Below are 17,753 nucleotides of genomic sequence, written 5' to 3'. Positions count from 1 at the left end.
AGGTGTGAGTTTTTGGTGTCGGTAGTGATTTGTTGTTTTTGTTTCTATGGGACTCATGAGGACAAAGGGCAAGAGAGAGAGAGAGGGGGGCTAGGACTGTTAGTTTGCGGTTGGAATGACTGTGTTGTTGGCAGCAGGCATGCCTGGGTGCTAATTGGTATGAAACTGTGTGACAGGGCGAGGGCTGAAAGGAAATGTGTTTATTGGCAGAAGCCCCGAGTATCCGAGACCGAAACATTTATATAGAAATGTTTTCTGCTGGTGATTCAATGAGAAAGAATGTAGTTTTATCTGTCGCTTTGACTGATTGTTTAGTTCTCATTTTTTAAGGTGTTCCATGTTGTTTATAAGATGAGATTCAGTCATTCGTTTGTATAACAGGACGTTTAACTAATGTGTCTGCAACAAGATAATGTTTTTGAAAACTCCTTTGTTAGAGTCGAGCTATGTTACTAAAGATTTAAGAAAAAACTTCTGATATAGATAGAAATGACAGGGTTGCACTAATGGTAGAAAAATATTTTCTTCGTTGGAGACACAGATTCAGATCTTTAAAACAATTGTTAGATTTCAAGCAACTGTGATAAAATAACGGATGACAAATTTGCTTGTAATGCAATAACTTTACATTCAGTGTGGTTTAACTTTCATGATTTCATCAAATACTTGAGGACAGTCATGTTGTTTGTGAACACATGCTTCACTGGCTGTGTTAAGACAACAAACGAAAGTGTGAATCAAGCACAAACGTTTGTCAGACAGTTAACTGCAAACAAATGGAATAAATTCACAACTTCTATTCAAAATAAACTAATTTATCAAAGAAAATTTATCAACTAGAAGTCAGACATATTGTTGCTTTTTTTCAGAAACTTAGCTATACTCATGTAGTATGTACATAAATAAAAAAGTGAAAATGATTGAGATCCATATCCAACATAATGATCCCATGAATCACAGTTGGGCTTCGATTTTATGATAAAAATTTTAACTTTTCTATTGAAGAGTTTGCATTGATGTCAAATTAGCTTCAGCTAGTTTAGAGCAGTTTGAATGATCACAAACCAATTCACAAGGCAAATCCAACAGGTAAGTAAAACATTATTCTGTAAAATTTGATTAAACGAAGGCGTGAGGGGTCGCACTGTTCTCCATGCTGCCCTCTGGGAAGAGGCTTCGCAGGATTCCATGTAAGACCTGCAGGTTCTGCAACAGCTTTTTCCCCACCGCCATCAGACAGCTGAATGTTGAAAAAACTCTTAATCCTGTCTCAGACTCTGCATCAAACTGACCATATCAATGTGTTCTTTGCACCATGTTTTGTTTTTCTCCCATAATATTTACATGTGATAAATGCTGCGCTTTAAGAAAAGAGAAATGGTCAAAACGAAATTTAATTCTGTATAAACTCTGTGTGTACAAAATGACAATAAAAGTTGTCTAAGTTATCAGAAATTACTATAATAATAACTCTTTTAATAATTGCTTTTTAACCTTCCATGATGTTCCTGAGAGAATAGTTAAGGTAAGAATCGATAGTTTGTTAGCTTGGTCTGGTGAAACAATGGAGCTTTTAGCTTGCAGACATGAAGAGACTACTTTTAAAAAACTTTTTTTTTTTTGACAATCTAATATAATGCAAAAACGATAACCTGAATTTTATATTAGTGTAATAAAGTCTTAGTTTGTCTTTCAGAGCTTGTAAAACATAGTCACTAAATGAAGAAATGAAAAAACGTTAATATCTTATTATTTGTTTCATACTACTGTCTGTAATATCTCACAATTTTAAAAATATTTTTCAGTCAAAATTTCCATAATGTCTTTTTAAATATGTCCTTCCTTTTATTATAAACTTTCAATAGGACCACCTTTAGAGTAGAATTTTATCTATTCTTTAAATTGATGTATATTTACTTATAAAGGAAAAATCACTGAATTATATTCTTGCAGCAATTATTATTTTCTTCGAAGCAGTCAAGTTTAAAGGATATGATTTTATCACAATAATTCGTTTTTAGATGATTTAAAGTAAGCAGACAGATGGATTTCCTTTCAAACAACAGAAAGTTTCTTTTTTTTCCTTTTTGGGAATCTCCAATAGAGATGGGGATTTTAACAGTCTATTGTAACTCATTAAATTATTGCTGACAATAATACAGCCAGAAGGAGGTGGTTTGATTGGCCGTGTAGTGTGAGAAACCTTCAGCCTGCCCTGTAACACTCAGTGGATTAATAATAATTTAACTTTATTGATCTCACATTAGAGAAATTTAGCTCTGCATGTAACCCTTCCCCTTTCGGGAGCCGTGGGCTGCCATCGGGGCAATTGGGGGTTAAGGGTCTTGCTCAGAGTGCCAGAGTGGCAGTCTGTGGGAGTGGGGTTCGAACCAACAACCTCAGGATTCCAATATCTATGCACTAAGCACTAGGCAGGCAACCAGATGGTATCGTAGCATTCATGCATTTATCCACATCCATAGATCTGTGTTGGGATGGGGGGGGTCCAGCTTCAGTCATTGAAACCAACATTTCACATGACCTCGTCTGGACATTTCAATGCAACCAGGTTTGGGGGTATTGCTCTGATGCAGAACAGAAGCTGCTGCAGAAGGTGACGAAAACTGCCCAGCATATGATTGGGGCCTCAAGTTCTGCTCCCTCTGGGAGGTACAACAGAAGCCACCACACCAGAGCAACCAAAGTCAGAAAGAGCCGTCTCTCCACTGCTGTCTTCCAGCTGATCTTGGACCCTGACCCATGCTTAAAAAAAATCTAAAGACACAAAAGGCATTGCTTTATCTACATGCAATGCACAAAATTTAAAGGCATCCATGTTTTTGTCTTCAAGACACACCTGTAGTCTACGCAATGGGTTAGTTTAATCAGGATTTATCGACAAATACAGCTGAGTATCATCAGCGTAACTGTAGAAGTTAATCCCATGCTGACTAATAACTCTACCAATTGGGAGCATATATATAGTAAAGAGCATTGGTCCTAGCACTGATTCCTGTGGTACTCCACAGGTAATCCTGGAGCATGAGGAAGATCTATCAGTAACGTGGAAAAAACTGAACTTGGTCAGATTTAAACCAGTCTAAACTGTCCCTATATTTCCTTAAAAAAATATTCATGTCTTTCTCAAAGAATATTATGATTAACTGTATCAAATGCAGCACTAAGATCTAACAGGACAAGTACAGATACAAGTTTATTATCTGAGGCCATGAAACTATCATTAGCAACCTCGACCAGAGCCGTTTCAGTGCTATGATGAGCTTGACTCGAAAGTTCACTATGGTGTAATTTATCACACATTTGTTTGGCAACTACATATTCAAGAATTTTAGATAAGAAAGGACTCAGTGACTTTCAACATTGCTGTTTTAGTTCCATGATAAGCGCTAAAATGCGACTGAAGCTGTTCTAATAGGTCATTAATTGCTTAAACACATGATTATCACTATTACTTACATTTTTTTTGAAAAAAAGGGAAACTTGAATATAGGTCTATAATTAATTGACAAAAAGAGATATATCTTAAAAGCTTAAGTATGGATTCTTTAAAACAAAGTATCAATATTTGAATGTTATTAAAATATAATTAAGAGGATTAAAACCTTTGTGGGGTTTTCTGTACACTTGATGTAATTTAGACATTTAACTTGGGTAAACAGCTTGTTAAGGCCAGAGGGCCAGAAAGAGGACAATACGTCAATCTTGGTAATAATTTTAATAACCTTCTAAGGTACATTCAAACTAGACCATGCAGACTGTCTTTAGATAAACCCCTTTTTTGGCCTGATTTAAGTATTACTTGACCTAACTGAGCTACAATTCCAGACATGATCCCAGCAGAATTTGGTAGGAACAAACCACATAACCCTGTAAGTCACAGGATTATGTGGTTAATGTCCACAAAAACCAGCTTTACCCTTTACATAAAACCTTTAAGATTTCAATTCAGTTTATTTATATAGCGCCAAATTCACAACACATGTCATCTCAAGGCACTTTACAGTTCAACCAGATCATACAGTCAGATTGATACAAAGTTTTCTATCTAAGGAAAACCAGTTGATTGCATTGACTCATTGACTCAAATACAATCCCCCACACTAAGCATGCTTGTAGCGACAGTGGAGAGGAAAAACTCCCTTTTAACAGGAAGAAACCTCCAGCAGAACCAGGCTCAGTGTGAGCGGCCATCTGCCGAGGCCGACTGGGGTTCAAGGAGACAGAAGCAGAGATACAAAAAGCAGCTGTAAAAGGCGGCCCCGTCCAGGAAACACACAGCCAGGCAGATGAGCTCCAAGGCAGCTCCCATGTCAGAGGATGAAGAGAGCACATCCACGATGAATCCAAGATGAAACTATGCTGCTGTTACAGCTGAGTGCACGCTCCCGGATGGAGGCTAATTAGATTCTGGGATAACTACATTGGCATAACACCTTGATGAACCACAAATCGACAGCATCTTTAGACCAGCGTCTCTTTCTTAGTTTCTCAGAGAATGCAGTGAAGGCCCAGAGAAACTGAGCAAGATTTTGTTGAAATCTGAGAAAAGTTCAGCAGTTAAAACCTTACATCCCCCAAGGGTGCAGTGCCAGACTCCTAATCTTTACCTTCATCAACACATTCCCTCTCAAATTGAAGTCAAGACTCTTCCTTCTATTTAAAAGACCCATGTCTATAGATAAACTACTCGAAAACCTATACATAAATCTTAATAAATAATGTTGTTATAGCCAGATTTCATTTAGTTCATTACAGGAAACAGAGTATCAGAAGATTTAATAAGCCTAAAATAGCTTTGCTCAGCTCATGTTCCTTGGTGATAGACAGCTTCATTAAGGTCAAAGTTCGCACAAATATTAAGTGCACCAATGAACACACCCTCTACTTACGACACGGCCTTGCAACTAACAGAACCAACTCTAGTATACCTGTTTCAGTTTGCTTTGATAATCCATGCTCATAATTTCACTACAGCTAATCAATGAACAGTTAATTAAACAATCTCAGTTTAATGCGTCTTAGGCTTGGAGCCACTGCTCTTTCCCCTTTGCCATCAGACTTTTTAAAAACATGTGCAAAGTAATACTATTACCTTTTCTAAATCCCTTCCACTTTAAAGGTAAAATGTTAATTACCAGCAATGCTGATTAGAGACCAGTTTAAAATAAATGAATGGAGAAATTAACCATCTATAGGACCTGAGCAATGGAGCAACTCTTCCCTCATTTTACAAGTTAGTGAGAAAACCTCTGGTTTTGCTCCCCTATGTATTAGGTCCTAAATATCTAAAAAAAAATACAATCACTTCCTGGAACCATATAATCCTGACATATATGTTTTTTTATCCAAAAATGGAAGTATCATTTATTTCAATCAACCAACAAAATTCAGATAATGAACAAAAAAGAAGAAATAATAGACTATTTGGTGTGACCAACCTTTAAAACAGCATCAGTTCTTCTAGGTACATGTGAGCAAAGCTGGTAGGTTTGTAAGCATAGACCTTCTGTGGATGTGAACTTTCTCACATCCTTCTGTCTCTTCATGTAATCCAATAATGATGAAATCAGGGCTCTATGGGGGTCATACCATTACTTCCAGAATTTGTTATTGTTCATTACTACGCATTAAGAAAACACGGATGATCCCGACAAAATCTGGAACTTCCTTTGCAGAAATGTAGAATCAAACTTTCATACGTAGAACCCCTACCATGCTCCACTGTTGCCTGCGATCACTCATTATTGTAGCGCTCTACAGCCCATCGACAAACTTCGACATACCATGTCACCAAACAGCACAGTGACTACCTGTAGCCCTATTTATAGGCCCACTGACTGATTACAAGATTGTAGACACCTGTGAAGCTAATTAGTGGACACACCTTGATTTAACATGGTCACAATATTTGCAGTCTTTTCTAGAAGTAGAACCATATCTGTCCAGGCCTGTGTCATGAGTTTGTTTAACAATCATGTACTGAAGCATGGTTTAAAATCAGTGTCTGCCTTTCATTTGTTTATTTTCATACATTTTGTGAGGTTGTTTTACTTTTGTCAAATTCAAGTTATTTCTGTGACCATTGTTGGTTTTTCTTTCATTAAACAAGCAGTAACAACAATGTTGTCTACAGGTTAATAGAACTGGACAGAATAATCCTTTATTGTCACTCAGTGGGGGAATTCTAGTGTTTTCAGTTGCAAAGGAAAACTTAAAACAGAAGAAAGAAATCTCAGAAATTGCATAACTACAGTAGTCTACAACAGGAGGAAAAAAAGGAAAGAGAAAGCCAAATATCTCTAAACAGCTTATCTCATATAGTTGTCTTCTCTTTGTGCTCGATAAAACTATATTAAATTGCTAGGAAGCACAGGTGAATAAGTTATTAGCATTGTAGTGTCGGTTGATGAGGCTGTCCTGGGTTTCAGGACCATGGACAGTACCGTACTGCTGAGTAGTGGCCCACAGAAACATAAAAAAAATGTAAAACAAACATTAAGAATTTATTTTATTGTATTTTATCCAGGGAGCTTTCTCTATTCACAACCAGTTGGGAATTGGTTTGAAACTAACTGGGGGTTAGGGTTAGTGCTAAACTGTGTGTTTTTTTTTAAAAGGGTCCCCTTCTGCTTTGAGCTGTATCTTCTTATTTGATCTAAAAGGAGTAACAGAGATACACACCCTATAGCAACTAAACCACACATGACTCCTGGGACCACCATTGGCTCCACTGTATGTGATATAGCTTGAATATGGGATCAGAATTATGTGGTTGGTGAAAAATGTCCAGTATTCAGTTGAACCAATTAATCACATAAAGAGGAACATCAGAAAGTCACCATAGCACATATGCATTTATTTAATGGAAAGGCTTTTAGTCTTTAAACTTGTTATGGAGATATGTTTTCTCCTTTTTTTTGGAATAAAATTACATTAGAAAATCTTCAGTTTTGTGGCTAGAGGATAGCCGTGTGGGGTCAAACCAAGATTAATCTCTTATTTAGAGGGAGAACTTGTGGTTTTTCTACATGGTAGCAGCCTTTTCTGTTGTGAATTTTTGCATTGCATTGTCAAACAAGAGGGGATATCAATTGCATACATGTTGTCTGAGTTAGACTGCCGTCTGCCCACAGTCACTGGTAGGCACTAAAGTTGTGGTCATGGTATGAGCAACTGAGCTCTCCCCTGCAGGGCCCTAATGTGTGGAACTTAATATCATGAGAACTTCACCTGATGATCAAACAGTTGGTATCTAGGTCATTTCTCTCAAAATGATGTGGGGTAACGGTGTAAGTTTGATTCTACTTTAAACTGAGTTCATCCTGGCAGACTTTTTGTGCCCTTTTTTTCCAGACTAAGACAAATCGTTTGTCCTCCTGAAGGTCTTTGACCACAGATTTTGTAATTTTCCTTCCAGTTGTTCCCAGACAGTGAGACAGTACTCCTTTTGTCAGCCCTCTCTTGAGTTAATGCAAGCACTTGCTCCTTCTTTATATCCTGGAACCCTCTAGGCTCTTGCAGGTCTAGCATGCCTTAGCAGAAACCAGAGGAGCAATGGAACAATGTTAGTCAAGCATAAACCTCTTAACATCCCCCTGTCAACAATGGACCCACACAATGTCTTTCCTCTGTACCTTCTTTCAGTTCCCAAACCGCTTCTTAGACTTGCAAATCTTGACTTTGATGTCGTGCAGCTTTTCTTCTCCTGTCAGAAAGAGAGAGCAAAGAAAGAAAAGGTATTGTAAACAGCTGCTAAAGCCCCTATAATTCCTTCATTTTACATGGGTTAGCCCTTTCTGTCTCCATACTGTTCCTTTCTTTTCTTACTATTCTTTTTCACATTGATTTTGTTTTAAAGTAATCCATATCCCTTTTTTTTTTGTTTTTCTGTCTGACTATGAAGCTGGTTCCAATTTGTTAGGTGGGAATCGAAGTCCCTTGTCCCAAAAGTAATTTCAGCAGACAAGACTCTGCTTCACATCTCTGCTCTTTTCATCTGCGCCTGTAGAACATTAAATAAGATTGGCAGTATAGAGACTTCACAAGCTATTTTTAAGCTGTCAGTGTTTGGCACTGAGCTCACATGATTTTAATAAAGCATCAAAGATGTGTCTGAACTGTTTTTTTATTTGAGCAAAGCTACTGGTGTTGTTTATACCCCCAGATCTCAAGTCTCCTATTATTGTTTGGATGAAAAGGGAAGAATAAACGGTAGTTATGGATAAACAACCACTGACCATCTGCACAGCCTCCAGGATTTCTGAAATCATTCTCACAGCAGAAAGTCACATAGTTTGTGTTTTTGTGTACTGAAGCACATTTCTGCCCGAGTGGAATAGACGGAGAGCAGCAGGAGTGACTCAGGGTCTCATCATTTAGAGGTTTAACCAAACAGTCACTGTTTAAGCAGAAACTTGAGCTATCCCAAATAAAAACTAAAGTGACTCTGTTTGCCAGGAAATTAACAGTCATTGCTTTGGCTGTGATCAATATCCTACTGTCACTTACTGGAAAGATTAGTACAAATTTTCTCCCAGGAAAAGGCGGTAAACGTGAAATACTACATATCATGTGCTTGGTTGGCTGATTGACTCACAGAATATAAACCAGAATTGAGGTGTGGTTGGTATTTCTCAGAAGTTATCACCATTTCTTAATGTCACACACTCGTGTTTGGGTTTGGTTTCCATAGTGATATGAAATCTTGGGGTTTTGGGTTTCAGAGAGTTCATATGGTACTCATTTGATGTTTTAGACCATTTATTGCTCCAACATGATTTTTTTGTGGAATTTAATTTCATCAATCTGTCCATCTGATATTTGGTTTTGGTAGACAGGTGTTCTCTGTTACTCTGAGATTAGTCACAAGTTTTCAGCAGTGTTTGATTTGAAAACATGTCAAAGCTTTAATATTGCTAAAGCAGTCAGAAAATGTTGTAAAACGTCAAGGTATGAGACCATATCTGATTCAGGTTAAAAGCATTAAACGCTGTGTTAATATGGTAATACATTATGCAGCATGTTAGATGTTGACTGTTTGCCGGTCTGGAAAAGTCAGGTTTGTTGTGCTGGAAATTATAATTGACCTTTCAGCAACTTTAACCAGACTTTAACCCAACTTTAACACCACATGTCAAAACGTGGTGTTAAATTTGCTCACACAAAAACAGAAAATACGAGCTTTAACATAGGAAAGTTTTAGATTTTTGTTAGTTATTTTTTTAAATAGTAAAAGAACTTGAGAAAACAGAAAATATTGTTCAGTAAAAGTAATTATTGTTCAAAAAATATTATATTTTATGAATAAAAAAGGTTAGGTGAAGTAATGAATTTTCTGTGGATCAACAGTGCAGACCTCTCCGGTTTTATGGATGAAATCTATTCAGCAGAACCAAACATTTAGAGGCAGCTTTTAGTTCCTATGCTCCACTGATCTAGAATAAATTATCATAAAAATATATAAAACCTCTGAAAGATTCAGTTTCTTTAAAGCAAGATTGGAAATGCGTTTGTTTAAAACGGTCCTTGATTATAATATCTAAACATGATTAGTTTAGTTTCCAGTCCAACTTTTGCTCCATTTTTTTAATCATTTAATCTTTGTTTATTTTATCAAACATTTCATCTTTTTAATTTTTCTGTTTGAAAGTGTCGCTGTTAAATTCTATTTGTGTGCATCTATGCCACTGTGATATACTTTTTCTTTTTTCTGCATTACTAGCTGCCTGAAAGTGATATTTTAGTATACTGAAATATTTTGTAAACCTTAACTTTGAAAGTGTGCAGTGCTGAACACAAAACAGTTTTGGTTTGGCTATGAAAACATATTAGGTACTCAATGAAATGATTAACTAGTTATTAAAGTTTAGATCGGAACTACACAATTTAATTCCTTTCTCCTTTTGATGAATGATCAGATAAAAAGTCAGATTTTTTTCCAAATTTAAAGTACAATAGGAATTCAGAACAAGTGGTAAGTGCTTTATTTTTTTTTATGTTTTCTTACACTTGATTCAAGGACATTTTACAGATTTAAGTTAGTTTAATCTTCCAGTCCAGTGATTTGAGTTATTTTACTCAGTGCAGAAAAAAAACTCACACTGGGAAAGATTTAAATCTAGATAAGTCATCATTACCATAGACATGTGAAGTGGCTTCCCCCTTGGTGTGAACGCAGCATTAGCCTGCTAACAAAAATGATAAGGTGAAGCAGGGTGACACTAAAGGAAGGTCGATGTGTGCAGATTCTTACAGAATAAGCATCCAGCTTACAGTATTTACCTAGATTTGGTTTTATCTTCAGCCAGAGTTTCACTTCAATTCAGTTTATTTATATAGCTCCAATTCACAACACGTCATCTCAAGGGACTTTACAGAAGAGACACTAATGTCAGATTGGATATTAAAAATTTAAAACATCTGAAACAGGAGCTTCTAAAGCTGGACAAGGAGCCATATTGATTCTGCTACCAAGCAGGGTAACATTGCGCAGGTTGGTAAAGTCAGGTCTCCAAGTATCTTCAGTAATGAGCTACTGCAGCTTTGGCTACAATGTAGCTTGCCAACATCAGTATGTGAGTGTGTGTGTGAAGGGGTGAACGACTGAATGTAGTGTAAAGCGCTTTGATCAAGTCTCCTGACTTGAAAAAGCGCTTTACAAGTACAGGCCATTTACCATTCTTGTTAAAGCTGTCTCAGAGCACCCTTCATCATGAATGCTTTGCATTAGGAGCACAATTAACATGTTGTAGATTCTGCTCTAAATAGATATTTTGTCAATGATGAGGCTCTGCAGAAACAACCCTTCTGCATCAATAACATGTTCTGAATCCATTAAACCTTTAAAGGGGTCATAGAATGCAAAACCAAGTTTCCATTGTCATAGATTATTAATGATGGTTCAGTGGGAGAAATGGACGTACAGACGACTCCTCCTTTCTCTGCAAATCTCACAATTGTAAACTTCCACCATAAAAGGGGCAAATCCAAACGAACCCCCCAGTTGACGTAAACTCTGGGCTGGTGCCTTATTTGGTTCTGGCCTGTACTATTGTCAAGCCCCAAAATGGACATACAGACCAGCCCACTGGGCCGCTGACTGGACCAGACCTCAGCAGAGAGCCATATGCCGCCGTCCTCAGCCGGAGGAGGAGGGCTGGGGGCCGGTAAGGCAGGCGGGGGGGGAAGCACAGGGCCACCTGTGTCCAGACTACCATCACCAGGTCGGGTTCAGTCCCTCGGTCCCCCACTCGCCCCCTCCCAGACCAGCCCAGGATCTGACAGCTCGGTGTGTTTCGACTATGTGCTGCACCGTCGTCGACCAAAATCACAGACAAGTTTGAAATTCCCCCCCAACATTTTTTTTAGGTATGAAAGGTAGGACATGTCCGGGAAAAAGAGGACGTCTGGTCACCCTACCATATCAACTGTTTGATGTTTCATTGAGTGAGTGCTTGTTGCTATGATGCGTCTTTGCTCAGCAGCTTTGCTCGTTGTAAACCAACCAATCAGAGCACAGCTCATCTAAATATTCATGTTCATACCAGAAAAGGAGGAAACCTGTCATTTCATTCTAGGGTTTTAACCAGGCTTGCATTAGGGCTCATAGAACAGCAAATATGCCATTTTCAGCCCAACCAATGTTACACACCATATTCAGAGACCTTAAAGACCAGCACCAGATACCCTATAGAATCATTCTATGACCCCTTTAAGGTGAGCAGAGAAGAAGAGAGCCTACCAGAGGACCCAGGGCTCTCTGCAGACGTGTTTTATAAAGTGCTGACAGCAGGGAAGCAAATAATGGTTGCAGTTTGAAACAAACCAGTTATTTTTTCTTAATTTGGAGTCTTTCTCCCCCAGAAATGTTCACATGTGAAAGTTTGTCATTTTCTAGATGCTGAATGAGGTTCGTTTTGAAGCCGAAGCTTTACCGGTAAACATGAACTCAACCAAATGTTGTTTTTGGAATCGAAGCAACATGTTGTAATGTGGTAAGACTAAAGAGTAAAATAACAAAGACTGTAGTCATCTGCCTGTGAAGCACCTGGTGATTGTATATAACTGTGCATAATGTTTTCTTAGGAGGAAAAAAACATATTTCTCCTTAAATTGGCAGCCTTGAAACTTAATGTCCTCCACAAATCAAGCTTATCACAATCTTTCTCTTGGGATTAAATGGAAATGAAGAAAGATGGAAGTTTTTATTTCACACTCAATAGAAAACCTGGGAAAATATTGAAGATATGCTTTTAGTTGGTTTTGGACATGAAGTGTTTACCCAGGGCCAGCTGCTGTGGGCGAGTGTGGGAGTTTTTGACATATTTAGAATTTAACTATCATCTACTGATACCAGTTTGAGGATAAAATAGTTCTTAATGATAAAAAAAACAATGCATAGTACAGAGTTTATATCAGCATTTGACATTTTTTGTTTAAAATATGTTCAAATTACATTAAATGGTCATGTTCTCCCTTTTTAAATATTTATATTTAGGAATCTGAAACCAAAGATACATTCAGTACCATCAAATTATTGGATTTAAGTTATAATTCAGTATAATCTATGGAGTGAATATTACTCCATTATTATTGCGAGTAAAATTGAAAAAAGAAAAACAAACATTAAACTTATTAATCCAAAAAAGGATTTGAGAGCCAGTTTTTTTTTTTTTTTTTTTTTTTTTTTAATGCTTCATTTTTACATTTTTACAAACATATAAAAAATAAAAATTCCAAATTTTAATTTTCCAATTGTTCAGATTGAGCTCCAGGAGTTGCTTTATTTTTAAATTGCATTTTACAGATCCTTTACCAATAAAACTGATGTTGCTAACAACAGAATAAAAAATTTTAAAAAATTGTTTGGAAAAATGAAAATCTTCCAGTTTTTTCCCCGATATCTTCAGATCCGCCACTTTATTCAAATGTATAACCATAGTTCCCTCAACTACCTGAGCATTGAAACTTATTGGTGTTATTCTTAAGATCCCCATAACTTCAAAAGGCCTAATCTCAAATTTATATAAGTCAATTATGTCATTTACGAGACAACATCAAGACAAAATGGGAAGAAGATTTAGTGACAGTCATTCCTCCCCTGTACTCACTATAGTAAAGTCAGACTTGCTAAAATATACCCTGAAATAGATGGGAGGTGTGATCGCTGCAGAGCCACCAACGCAGACTTAGCTCATATGATCCGGTCGTGCTCTAAGCTGGGAGAGTTTTGCAAATCAGTATTTGGGATTTTGAATGCTGCGTTTGGCCAACATCTAAAGCCTGGTCCTTTAATGGCTATTTTTGGGGTTGATGCTGCGATATCTAACAGGGGAAATGTTATTGCCTTTGCAACTCTGATTGCTCGAACGAGAATACTGTTAGAATCCCAATTACCACCGAAGGCATCAATGTGGCTTTCCGATATGATGATGTTACTAAATATTGAAAAAGTAAAACCTTTTCTGAAAGGATCAACAAAAAAATTCTTCAAAGTTTGGGACCTTTTACTGGGTTATTTTGACAAACTTGCAACTCTTTCTTCTCACTAGTAAACAAATCAGCATAAAGTACTTTCATTGTGGGATAACAATCTCACTCCAGCCCCACTTTTTTTTCTTCTTTTTCTTTTCTCTCAATTTTTTATTTATTTAAAAAAAAAAGATTTCTTTTTTTATAATAAAAAAAATATATATAAAAACTGTTGAAATGCCGTGTAGCTCTTGTTATATTTTACACTGTCATCAAATGAAATGTAACAAAACATTACGATCTGAATGGCATTGTACGTCTGATTTAACAACAATAAAAATATGATTTTAAAAAATGAAAAGAAAAAGAAAAATGAAAATCTGAGAAAACAACAAAGTTACTCGTAAAACTTTTTTTTTTTTTTGTTATAAACTTTAATTTCTGGATTTTTTTATTTTCCATTCCATGGAACAAAATTCATTTAATAATGTGAGACCGATTCCTGAATTTCTCCAATCACCCCATCTTTCCTCCCATCCAAAGGTTGTCTGTTTGAGCGCATAATGAAGCTTTACTGTGAGGCTCGGCCTAAAGCTGGAGCATAAAATCACCACATATGGCTGACTGGGTTTTCTGCGACTCATAACCTTTGAGTACGTTACAAAGAGGCAAAACAGCTTCTTATTTTTCATTCTTGTTGTCCTACGTGTTCTGTGTCACCGACGCTTTTTTCCCCTCCGCTGCTTGACTCAGAGCAGAATTAGCTGAATTAAAACAAGAAGCTTCAGTCGCTGCCGTGAGGCAGACACCCTGTCTACTTTTAAGGCTAGGCTTAAAACTTTCCTTTTTGATAAAGCTTATAGTTAGAGTGGCTCAGGTTATCCTGAGCTATCTCTATAGTTATGCTGCTATAGGCTTAGACTTTTGGAGGACATAGGGACCCCCATTTCATCATTCTGCTTCATTCTCTCTCTGTTCTCCTATTCTGCAGAATCTGTTAGTTCAATCTCTAACCTTCTGCTCTCTCTGCTTTTCCTCAGAGTAGCTTTGCCTCGTCTGTTCCTGTTTGGCTGTGACGTCATCCTGGAAAGAAACATCAGCTGTGCTGCTTCTATCAACACCCTTGTTTATAGATGTTGGAGATCGGCCTGTTTTCCAGTGTGGTCCTGTTTCTCTGACCGTGACTGAGTGGATGTGCTTTCTTCGTCCTCTGGCATGGGAGCTGCCTTGGAGCTCGTCTGCCTGGCTGTGTGTTTCCTGGACGGGGCCGCCTTTTACAGCTGCTTTTTGTATCTCTGCTTCTGTCTCCTTGAACCCCAGTCGGCCTCGGCAGATGGCCGCTCACACTGAGCCTGGTTCTGCTGGAGGTTTCTTCCTGTTAAAAGGGAGTTTTTCCTCTCCACTGTCGCTACAAGCATGCTTAGTGTGGGGGATTGTATTTGAGTCAATGAGTCAATGCAATCAACTGGTTTTCCTTAGATAGAAAACTTTGTATCAATTTGATCTGGTTGAACTGTAAAGTGCCTTGAGATGACATGTGTTGTGAATTTGGCGCTATATAAATAAACTGAATTGAATTGAATTGAATTGTTTGAAGTGTGAGTAAAGACGTATTATGACTTCTCCCTTAAAGGTCAAGTTGAGCCACAGGCGCGATTAAGTGTGCCATTTGGAGGGGGGGTTGAAATAACAAATCTGTCCTCACAAATGCTGCTCAGGCTATGCTGGGTTCTCTGCTTGCTTTGCTTTACGGCCTATTTTAATTCTTCTCCTTACCATCAAGAGGAACCAAGAACAAAATGGCAGAAATACCCACATTTTAGATTCTTTTTAAGACTTTCCATTCCGCCATCATAATCCGAACTGGTCTTAATTATGAGGCTAATGTTAGCTTAGTGGATCTGAGGGGGTCCCCACCCTCAGGCTTAGCCCTAACCTGCACCACCTGGTGGTTTAGCGCTCCGCCACTCGCTGTGTGAATATGTCCTGTGAGCCAGAGGTCCCAGAAATCCTGAAACAGCCAACGTGGACGAGAAGCGACCGTGAAGAAAGCGAGCACCGGCTTTGATTAAGAATGTTATTGTAAAGAAATCTGTCTTCAAACAGAGAGGAAAGGCTGCAGAGGAGAGAAACACAGAAGGTCCTGAACGAGGTCCCAACCTGCTCTTTCACCTCCAGGCTAATTTGTTTTTCTTAAAACAGATCGGCTAAACCTTCAGCACATTGAAGCAATGACCTGAAGTGTAAATGTTCAGAACTGTTTTGATCTACTCGCTAACTTTTTGGAAGATTATTGAGCCAGTAACCCCTCGGCCACCCCCATCCACCCTGCCCCTCCATCTTTGCCTGTCTTTTCAGATTCATTAGTATTCCTCGGTTTTTCTTCCTTCGTTTTTAGGTTTGACATTGTCTTGGCAGAAAGGCCTGACACAAAAAGTTCACTGATGTTAAAGGTCAACCGCAGGGCCCCAGGAGGGAGCAGAGCTTTAGATCTCCCTGCATATTTATGATCCTGCTTCTGTATTATTTCCATAATCTTATGAAAACATTCATATTGTTTGACAAATGAGCATTTTCGGCCTGAGTTTGGGAAAGATATCCCACCAGTTCCTTCGCCTTTTGCACTGGATGTTTACTGGTTTTGGGGGGGGTCGGCCGAAACGTGCTGCTCAGTTTAGATAAAAAATCACCCAAACTATTGCGTAACAGAAAAAGCAATTGAAGCAATGATCTGCAGCCAGAGCAGATGTGATGCAGCTCCGCTTAGTTTAATCTTAAGACCCACATTATAAGGAATTTTATGGGAAAAAAGGGTTAGAGTATCGTCACCACTCTAAACTGATTCTGGATGCAAAAAAAGACAGGGCAGCGTCTGTTTATCGCTGTCACTCTGCGGCCGTGTGTTTACACCCAGCCACACACATTGACGGGCTCCTCTGGGGGGGGTGGGGGGGGGGGGGTATCTAACCTAAACGGCCGAGAAGCGCCTCTCGTTCAGATGTGTGGAGAAAAAAGCCTCCACATCTAAGCGCTGAAATACACACTGGCATAGCAATGTTCCACATCAGCTGCCTTCTGCCAGCTGCTTTATTGTGTGAAACCTTCTGTTTCTTCTTTAAAGTATGGAGTGAACCTTGTTCCGTTATTGTTGCGAGCTAAAAACACATTTTGTAAATAGAAATAGAAAAAAACTCAACAGATGTTGTATATTTACATTTTTAAAAAGCAATACACGTGAAAAAAAAATGTTTGTCAAAAAACTTTATCTTGATTTTCTTAATTTTTTTTCCACATTTATTTATTTTGTTTTATTTTATATTTTCAAGTTATTTATTTTGTTTCCCCAGACTGAGTTTTTACAAATTGCATTCTCCTCTCTAATGGTCAATCTGTGCTTCAAGAACAAGCGTTTGTTTGGGGCTTGAGGTGAAGAGAATATCGGTGAAACTCAATTTTAAAAAAGAATGCTAAAAATAAAACTCAATCTTAAAAAGTTATATTTTTGGGAAAAAAGGAAAATATAAAAACTGTAAAAAAAAAAAAATCATAAAAGCATAAATGAGCATACAAAAATAGAATATGAATAAGAAATGTGAAAAAGAGAAAACAGCAAAGTAATTATCAAAACCATTTTTGATTAAAATGTTTTTCAAAGTGTAATTTTTTAATTGCACTTTTTTAATATGTCAATTTAAAATGTTTTTTCATTTCTAATTTCAAATTGCAGAACATGTTATATGCTTGCAAAAATAATGGAACAAAATCCATTCTATAGAAAAGTGAGCTGCTCCATAAAGATCCTGCAAAAAAAAAGAGAAAAGAGAAAATTGGTAGTTTTCTCTAAAAAGATTTTTGTTTTCTTCTTTCTTTTAGCTCCTGCACATCTGCATCGAGGGCTGGGGCAACTGGCGCTGGTCTGAGCCGTTCAGCGTGGACAACGTTGGGACTCTGATCCGGACCATTCAGTATAAAGGACGCACCGCCTCACTCATAATCAAGGTGCTGCAGCTCAGTGGCGTCCAGAAACAGGTACTCTTAATCCTAATAGAGCGTTAGGAATATGTTCAACACGAACTGCTCTAAGTATAGATAAAAGTTTTAAAGCATGAAGAGCGTAAACATCCTCAGTCTTCCAGTGCCAAACCATAGATGGGAAATCTTGCAATAAAAAGCAGGAATCAGCCATGATTTAAGAGCTGCTTAGCTAACAACCGAATGTTTTCTGTTTATGTCAATTTGTCCTCATCTGGTTTGCAGTAATA

General features: G+C 37.8%; 1 protein-coding gene across 3 annotated transcripts in view; it reads left to right on the top strand.

The window, feature by feature from the left end:
• LOC119787790 (vacuolar protein sorting-associated protein 13B-like) overlaps positions 1-17,753 on the top strand; it is a 474,173-nt gene that overhangs the window by 412,119 nt on the left and 44,301 nt on the right. For all 3 annotated transcript variants that reach the window (XM_038291827.1, XM_038291828.1, XM_038291826.1), the window contains one exon: positions 17,365-17,520. In XM_038291827.1, coding sequence (XP_038147755.1) covers positions 17,365-17,520 — 156 coding nt within the window. The remainder of the gene's footprint in view (positions 1-17,364; positions 17,521-17,753) is intronic.

This window comes from Cyprinodon tularosa, unplaced genomic scaffold, assembly GCF_016077235.1.
Source record: "Cyprinodon tularosa strain WSP-4 unplaced genomic scaffold, ASM1607723v1 ctg301, whole genome shotgun sequence".
Lineage (NCBI taxonomy): Eukaryota > Metazoa > Chordata > Actinopteri > Cyprinodontiformes > Cyprinodontidae > Cyprinodon > Cyprinodon tularosa.
The sequence above is the reverse complement of the archived record's forward strand: the minus strand, read 5'-3'. Positions and strand labels throughout refer to the sequence as shown.